The 9,320-nt window shown below is 38.1% G+C and overlaps 2 protein-coding genes across 2 annotated transcripts; both read right to left on the bottom strand.

Annotated features, from left to right (window-relative positions):
* Window positions 1–384: 384 nt before the first annotated feature.
* LOC116127604 (RINT1-like protein MAG2) lies at window positions 385–4,212 on the bottom strand. The gene is made up of 4 exons (XM_031413244.1): window positions 3,575–4,212; window positions 3,305–3,397; window positions 2,525–2,628; window positions 385–2,432 (listed from the first exon to the last, which is right to left on the bottom strand). The coding sequence occupies exons 1-4, from the start codon at window positions 3,879–3,881 to the stop codon at window positions 516–518; spliced, it is 2,421 nt and encodes an 806-aa protein (XP_031269104.1). The 5' UTR covers window positions 3,882–4,212; the 3' UTR covers window positions 385–515.
* Window positions 4,213–6,087: 1,875 nt separating this feature from the next.
* LOC116127508 (F-box/kelch-repeat protein At1g74510) lies at window positions 6,088–9,009 on the bottom strand. Its single transcript, XM_031413170.1, has 2 exons — window positions 8,998–9,009; window positions 6,088–8,413 (listed from the first exon to the last, which is right to left on the bottom strand). The coding sequence occupies exons 1-2, from the start codon at window positions 9,007–9,009 to the stop codon at window positions 7,160–7,162; spliced, it is 1,266 nt and encodes a 421-aa protein (XP_031269030.1). The 3' UTR covers window positions 6,088–7,159.
* Window positions 9,010–9,320: the final 311 nt, after the last annotated feature.

Below are 9,320 nucleotides of genomic sequence, written 5' to 3'. Positions count from 1 at the left end.
ATAAAGAAAAGCTTTGTGTATTTGTAAAGAGAGAAAGTTAATAATATTTTCAGTTTTGAAAAATTCTCTCGATCTCTTGTTTACTTTTAATTGTATACTCGAGACAAGAAAAAATGATCTATTATTCCAGACGTCGATATCCAGATATTAATTAATCTGTTAAACTGAATCTATGAATTCCTCTCCAATTATTAACTAGGTTGTTTAGTAATTAATTGTAATAATATTTGTAAGACTGGGTATTACAAATATATGTGGGTGTAAAAAAAAAAAAAAAAAAAAACCATTCTATAATCAATTAAAGGTAAAATAGAATAATTTTCAATATAAATGAAATAATTTTTTTTTTTTATTCATTTTCTTTTGAAGAAACAAATTGTCTCCAGCGTACCATAAAAATTCTACAATTGCATCAATAAACTCGGCCTAATCTTCTTTTATGTACAAGTCTACTGAGCTCTTCGGACAAGAATTAAGAAAAAAAGAAGGAAAAAAGTGAATAATTTCAAAAGCTTTTAACTCAGGAATACTCTATTTCTCACAATCTTTTCTACCTCAGCAACACTCAAATGCCTAATTCCATTATCCTTCATCCATTTCTCCCCTCTCACCGCTCTACTCTGAAGTTGTTCCTCCCCCATCTTCAACAACTTCAAGCCCTCACTTGCTTTAGGGAAGAAGCCTTCAGGTCTCAAACACCAAGCTCCAAAAACCCCAAACAAAACCTGCAAATCACTACCCAACTTCTCCACACCACCATCATAAAATTTTGCATTGCTCATAAGAACACCATTAAATAGTAGCCGATCCACCCCAGCTGCCAAACTTCTCCAAAGTCCAACAAAGTCCAGCCCATTCAAACTCTCTTCAATTATTGACATTTTTACTTGCAAAAAATCTAGAGCCCCAACCAAAGTTTTGGACACAATCCAACCTTCTTCACTCTTTTCTTGCCACTGTCTCCTGTTTTTCACATAATCTCGACAGTGAACATCAAATCCTCTCAAAACAACAACTGACATTTTCTCAACCCATTCCATTCTGAATTCCTCTAAGTTCCTGATCTCATCGTCAAAAATTCCAGTTCTAGATCCTTCAAATATCCCCTCAGTACCAGTATCACCACTAAGGGATGTTCCTAGTTGATCATCCTGACCAGAACCCATCTCAACAAAAAACACATCCTCACACCATTCCTTTAAAACAGATTCAAAATATCGAGCAGCATTAACTGAGTTTGCCACTTTTATTAGGGCATCATCATCTTGTAAGGCTGTCAATCCTTCAGCTTCTTGGCACCTCAAAAGTAAGCAATCCAAAAACTTTTGTATTAGAGGTGCACCAGCTAACCTGAGAAACCTTGACCTAGAAGAAATGGTGGGCAATGATCGGCATCGATCAACTACTGATGATAGACGCTGAAGAAAGGCACCAGAAACTGCAGGAGATTTGTAATCTTCAGGACCAAACAAAAGAGCTGGCCCATGGACTTTCATTTTCCAATTTCTTTCATCATCAATGTCATGTCTTAACTTGTCTATTGTGTCAGAAAGCTCTATTTCTGCCCATAAATCAAGCCAGTCAGGCCGATCACAGAAGACAGATAGAGATGAAATCTTTTGCAGGTTACTATCTTCCTGAAGGGAAAGCAAGACTCCAGACTGTGCTACCAGAGACTTAATTCTTTTATCAAAAGAGATCATCAAATCAACAAGGTTAAGCCACAATATCCTAGCTTCCGATTTAATACCAGCAACACCCTCTTCATCCAATTGATCAACATAAACAGGAAATATCTCTTTTGCTAAGTACGTCAATAATGTGGTCACCATGGCTGAAATCCATTCTTCTCTACAACTGTACCCAACCAGCATAGCTTCATCCACCAATGGTTGCAATAACTGATCCATAGAGTCAACATAGTCCCTTGTAATCTTATATGCAAGGGCAAAAATGAACTCTGGCTTATCAATCCACTTTGAGAAATGGCGTTGAGTTGCAACTGATATAGGATTGACCAGCTCTTCAATCGCCCAAAGTGTCTGGTGAAGAGCAACTTCCAGATTATGGCCTTCAAGTTGCCTAGATTTTCTTCGTCTCTGCAACTCCTGAAGGCTGCACAAAGCAAGAAAGTTTTCATGGTACTGGTGTTTGAGATCCCCTTGCATAGTGAAAAGAGGATTTAGGACTTCAGGTGATGTCCTTGTATCCACATTAGAGGAAGTCAAAGTGGAAAGTGGTGGTGGCCATCCCATGGAAGCAAGAAGGGCTCGATGATCAGCAATTGCTTGGGGCCTCAATATTGCTAGGGCTCGATCCACTCTGTGATCAACTGCCGCGACAAGACGTGCCCACTGAGGGCGTGCTCTTGTAACTGAACCTAAAATATCTTCTGTCTGCTTAAGTGTTCCAATAGCAAGCAACCGCATATCCTGCAATAATAAAGAAATTCAGAAGAAAATTAAGAATGACGTAAGCAAATTGTATGTGCAATAGCAATTAGCTTCAGATAACAGATTCTCACTTCTGAATTCTGTGTAGATGGGTACTTCCTTGTGTTTCTGTTCATTGTAGAAGATACAGCATCTTCAATATCACCAACCAAAGTGTCCAGCTTTAAAGCAGTCTCTGGGAAACAGAAGAAAATTTTCACAAAAAAAAAAAAGATTTCAATGACAAATAGATGAGATAGCAGGTATTTTGCACTTGTGATTTCTTGGAAAGATGTGTATGAAATATTTATACAAATAGCAGCATCTGCAACATGAATAGAGGATTTTGGGAGCACTTGCTCCACTATTTAAAAACCCAAGTTCACCCCTAAACAAATTCTTCAGATAAAGAAATTAAGATGATACTGTCAACTGCCAATAAGAAATAAAGTCTATGTTACATGTGTAGACATCTATAAATGTCTGATTCCCAAGCAATTCTATACTCATTACATTTGCGGTTCATCCTATTTAGCCCTAGCAAACAAATCCATGAACATATTAGAAAACGAAGACAGAATAAAACATATGGAGAACAATAACACCAAATCATAATTGAGCTTAATATCTGCGGTAACGACGAATATTCAATAATAATCCTTAATAGAATCTCACAAACAAGAGACTACACTATCAAAAGTTCAAAAATTTCAATGACAATTTCAAATCCTAATACTCCATATGGTCTTTATGCATTTCAAAACTCAAACAAAAATTGACTATTTCTGATTTCATGAGACATCTAGTTCTTGCTAATTGTGCCCAAAGCCTTTCACAATAATTTTCAAAAGCAAGAAACAAAAATCACTGACCAGCATAGGCTCGAACGGCCTCCACCCGCGCCACCTCCTTGGCCAGCACTGGCAGCTCCTCCCCCAATATCTGCTCTGTTCTTCCCCTTCCATCTACACACAATGTTTCGAAATCATACAAGAAGTCAATAACAAACGCACGATTTAAACCCTAATTCCTCCAATTCCAGACTCTCTAACAATCATTAAACACGCAATACGTTTAAACTTAAGCACACATACATAAGTAACTCAATTTCACATATAAATACATAGCGGAAGTAAACAAACCTGAAACGGAGCTTCGAGAGCGAACGACCGAAGCAAGTTCGGTCAACTTAACATAGACTTGAACGGAGAGACCATTGGCTCGATCGGAGAAGGAAGAGTAAGCGATAAGCTTGGATTCGAGGCTGCGATTGAGCTCGATTAAGCTTTGATCCAAATCGCGACAATGAATTTCGAGCTCGGTTGCGATGCCTGTGGCACGTGTGAGGGATTGATTGGTAGTAAGGCTATCGTTGAGAAAGGAGAGGGCAGAGGAAGAGAGAGTTGAAGTTGGAGGCAGAGTTAGAGTTAGGGTTGAGTGAGAGTCCATGGTTAATTTCCGGTCATTGGAGAAATTAGAGCCAAGAGCGAGGGTATTTTAGGGTTTCGATAAACGATGTGTCGTATAAGAAAGAAAAACAGAGATGAGAGATCTGATGGTGTTCTGTTTAGCTTCCATGGAAGGAATAGCGAGTCGAGACCCGGTGCAACACGAGCCGAAATTCGGTTTGGTATACTTGGGTCGACCCGAAACCAGATGAATTAATCTGGTGGTTATTGGGCTGGATTTGGACCTAAAGATAGGCTCATATTACCGAAAGACAGTCACAGGGCAGGTCAAATCGAATGTTTCCTGATCTTTTATTTCTACAAAAAGAAAAAGAGATTACCACTATTGGACCATCAGATATCTTTTTTCCCGTAATAAACAGTGTCAAAATCGATGGGTGCTGACTTAAACATGTTAATTGACGATGAAACTAACCGCACTATTTCCAACATTTTTAATACCAAAAGTCTAGCCCTTTACAGCACAACACAACTCACCTGCAAAATATTTTTATTCTTATAAAAAACGTGTTCTAACTTCTAATACCACAAAACAATTTCAATAAACAAAATTATCCGTTTAATTGAAAAATGTAGTACGTGAAATCCTAGAAGAACAACAGAACTAGAGATCCCCTGTCTTCCCGAATCAATTAAGGTTGTTTATTTATTTGTACTTTTTCAGATTACACCCAGAAAACTAGAAGGTACAACTACAACCAAAAGGGTTGCTTGTTTCCTTGTGTATAAAAACCAATGTACTGTACAGAAATATTTACACAAACTATGAGATGGATGTTGATAATTACATTGTGATCAACTAGGAAATGAGATTAAATGTTTACATTGGAATAGTAAATGTCAAAAGAGAAAACAAGATAAGGCAACTTCCTCCTTGGCTTTTTCTCTGCACATGTGCGCAAAATTCCATCCCCACCACACCCAGATATGCCAAGCTTTTTCTACTGTTTTTCTTGTTCTTGTGGGTAGTGTACCTTATGTCATACACAAATCAAATGAAACGTATATGTGCCACTGGAGCTGATGACGTATGTACACTCAACATAACAACAAAAATCGCCTCTGCAAAATTTTAACTACTCTGCTTCAAAGGAGATTTGTCATTCGTTTTTAAACTCTTGCATTACTTCAAATTTTTGCCACCAAAAACAGCTGCTGTTACATGCTCGAATCTGCAGGAAAAAAACAGCAACTCCCATGTCTATTTGCAGTTGGTCTCTAATTCTTGGCTTTAATTTTTGTCATGAAATCTGAAAAACAGCAATAAATCATACTATCTTAGCAAGTTCTTTGAGGAAATTATTTCATGATTTTACCAAAACAGACATAATAAAATATCATGAGCTGAGAAAAAACTTGCTATCAGATAATCATTACTGCCTAAAGAAGAAATACACCAAAGAATCATAAATACAACCACAAACATCACGGTCAGATACAATACAAGTATACTTGTTAAAAATGTAGGCAAAAAAAAGGATGTAAAAGATGGGCACATTGTTATTATTTATATTGCACGTAAACAGTACAAGTATACTTGACAATGATGAGCGAATATGATGTTCCTGATCTAACTTCAAATGTATTCAAGAACCAATAAAAAGATGGAGGAATTAAGGTCGCTTCAGAGATAACTTGCAGGCATTTATATATGGATAAACATTCAGTAAGTCAATCAATAATGCAATTTAAAAACAAATAATTTACAAATCAAGAGACTGAGCTTCAGAATAAGCAGAACTTGGAGAAAAACCTGATGAAACGTGTACAACATACCTCATTACAGAATAATTTGCCTATTGCTTTAGGCTCATAGCATTTGCAGGCAATTTACATGCTAATGAAGAGTTTCTGGTCACAGACTAAAGCAGGACTCAATCTTTCATCTGAACCTGCTACACATGACAGCAAAGAAGTCCCGCCAATGCTGGTAGAAAAACAAATCAGATTATTGCACATTAAAAACAACTTAACAGGGAAAACGAACATGCTAATTTTAAGTAAGAAAGCATGATATAATAATAAGCTAAGCAAACATAAAGCTACCCTCTTGCTCTATACTAGCACACTGTGTTTGAAGAAAGACAAAAACGTAAGCTTTAAGAGACAAAAATATAAGCTTTAAGTTCTTAATATAGTATTCCCACTCTAGCCAAGACTTAAAATAAGCAAACTTATATAAGCATTTCTGAGATTAGCCTTGAGGCAAGGCAGTTTGAAACTGCCTCAATCTTATGAAGATTATGGACTGGCACTGCCCATAGTTGCACATAACAAGAGCCAAGGAACAGTCAGAGGTGAACTCAATACACTCATCTTTCCAATATATGTACTTAGTGAACCATACTCATCCAATTTTGGTACTTCCACTTTTTTATGATCCTAATACGAATCAAGGATGTCAGCCTATTTCATTTCAGTTGATAGAAACTTCCTTCCTCCTTTATTATTTTCAACTATATTTTAGTCCTGAAGTTAGGGGGTAAAAAGACGAGGCTGAGCTTATACTTTAAGGCATATGCCACTAAACTCCTCTATAGGAAGTGCCAGCCTTGCCTTAGAACTTTCCTACAAATTACTAACTTTAGCAAGCTACAATTTTGGGAACCTATGCCCTTGTTAACTCAACAAAAATGTTGAAGAAATAAGGTAGACAAATATCAGACACAGCCACCAATTCTAACAGAGAAAGAATGCCACTGTTTCAATTTAGATTAAAAGCAGATTAAGTTACAGGGAATGTAATATGACAGAGAGAAAATGAAACAGATATCTTAGATATGATTGACACAGTCGTTGCGTGTTGGAAAAGAAAAATTTGAAGTTTTATCCCTTCTAAGGAGGGAATGCAGACAGCTTCTTTTAATTTTCTTATAATAAAAACAACCGAGAATTATGAGAATTGTTGCAGTATTTATAGGATGCTAAGCTAAACTTTCCAAAAGTATTTAAAACAACTAAAATTTACCCAGACTTTCATTTATTGACCTGTGCCTGTTCTACATATTTCCAACCTTTGAAAAGCTTTCATAACTTCCCCCCCACCCCAAGAAAAAAAGAAAAGACTCAACAACATAAACAAGAGAAAATTAAAAGGCAAGAAACCTCCAGACCCCCTTCTAAAGCTGTGTATACGATTCTATATTAAACCTGAAATTTCCCAAAAAGGAAACGGATATTACCCACAGTCCGGAACCCCATCTACTTGAACTGTGACTGTTGGAAATTCTAATCAGCTGTATAACCAAAGCTAGCACTTCAGCATCCCATCACTGCACAATTGTACACAAAACTGCCAGAGGGCTTTGCTCCAAGCAAGTTCCACTCTGGAGGACCTTCACCTGGAACCCAAGCATTGAGCTCAATCATGCCTCCACCTAAATTCCTTGGTCCACCAACAACAATGAGCATGTCTCCACATGCTTTGAAAGCTAAACCCCATCCATTCATTGAATCTGCCCGCTCAGGCAATCTCCCAAGTGTGATCCACGCATTCCTCCTCTTGTCATATTTCCTCACCTGCTGCCGCGCATAATCAGCTGTATACAGCTCATTTTTCACAACAGCAATCAAAGGTGGTGCCCCAGACGCAGCAGATGCCGTTACCCCAGCCCCTCCATTTTGTGGTGGGACCATGTTCTCTATCACAGTCCATGTCCTCATCTTTAAATCATACACCTCCCCGCAGGTAAGTGTATTTGGGGTCTGTGTCCCAATCCCACCAATAACATAAAACTTCCCATCCATAAAAACCCCAGAGCACATTTTCCTTGGCTTATTCATGCTTGGGATAGTCACCCACGTGCCCGTTATTGAATTGTAGAGCTCAGCTGAGCTCAGAATATTGCCACTTGGATCACAACCGCCAGCTAAGATAGCAATTTCCCCTAGGCTGGCTGATCCAAACAAGCACCTTGGTGCATTCATACTCATGCCAGATGACCACGTGTTGGTCAAGATACTATACCTATAAATAACATGGGAAGTTATTTCCTTTCCAAAAACAAGCAGTTCGGTACCAACGGCCAACGACTCCTTATCTGAACACATGAAGCATTCATTTGAAGCCATTCGCGGCAAATGCATCCATCTGTGGCGAATTGGATCAAATGCCTCCCATTCCAGCAGGTTGCACGAGAAGTAAACCCAATGTTCAACGATACCCATACCCCGCCTCAGCCTGTAAAGTTCTCCGCTTTGAATGAGAGACCGGAATGCTTTATTCAATGCTGCTATTGTGCCATAGTCAGACCTTGAGCAGTGAAGGAGACAGTTGATTGATATGTCACGCCCAAGCTGGTAAATGAGTGGATTTGACTCTGAATGACAGCGTCCACGATTCTTGTCATCTGGTTGCTCAGTTTGGGCAAGAGAAAGATCATGCAGACCCTTCACAGTTTCTTCTTTCTCATGGAGCTCTAATGGTTTCGCCGTCTTTCTCGCTGCAGGGTCATCTCCATCTTCCAGTGGGCGCTTATTGTTGTCAATTACGCCAAAACTGTTATACGTCCACTCNTAATATATTAAAGTTTTTAATATGGTGTAATTTATATGTAATAAGTATAATTGTATATTTATTTAATTAGGTTATTCTAAAATTTTAACTTTTTCTATTTTAAATTTTTTTATATGTAAAATAATAGAAACCCCCTATTATTCACATTTCACGAATATTTCATTGTAGTCCAGGTTCCAAACAGGTTCTAAAACGGGTTCCAAAAATCAGTTCCAAACAGGTTCTAAACTAGGTACTCGCTACAGGGTCCAAACAGGGTACCCGTTTTAGGTTCTTTTTCCAGGTTTTGATTTTGGTTCCGATTCCCCCACACACAAGAACCAGAACAGGAACCGTACAGTGTCGGTTCTAATAAAATAGAACCAAAACCTACCCGCATAATGCCGGTTCCGGTTTCGGTTCTACCTGCAGGTTTTGATTCTTCCCACTACCCGTGCTCACCCGCCTTATTGTTGTCAATTATGCCAAACTGTTATTACATCCACTCCCCCTCTTGCTTAGAGAACTTTGAGATTTGCTCACTTGCTGCAGGGTCCTCTCCATCTTCCAGCGGGCGCTTATTGTTGTCCATTACCCATACCAGATCTTCCATTGCTTCAAAAAGAACGAAGAGAAACAAAGAAAAATTCATTAACAATGAATGAGAAGCACAGTTCAATCAAAATTGCAAAAGTGAACCAAATCCAAATTCACGAAAGAAAATTCCCTCTAAACAACGAGAAAGACGGACAAAGATCTGCAAATGATCGTTACGAGAACCAATCTGCAATCTGTTTATTTCCATGCCAGCAATGATACAGAACCTCTAACCGGGAAAAAAAAAAAAAAAAAAAAATAGAAACACCATAACAACAGGTATAAAGACACGGGCAAAAGAAAAAGAAAAACAAGCAAAAAACAAAA

Source organism: Pistacia vera, unplaced genomic scaffold (genome assembly GCF_008641045.1).
Source record: "Pistacia vera cultivar Batoury unplaced genomic scaffold, PisVer_v2 Contig192, whole genome shotgun sequence".
Lineage (NCBI taxonomy): Eukaryota > Viridiplantae > Streptophyta > Magnoliopsida > Sapindales > Anacardiaceae > Pistacia > Pistacia vera.
Note: the sequence above shows the minus strand (reverse complement) of the source record. Positions and strands in the feature narration are given on the sequence as shown.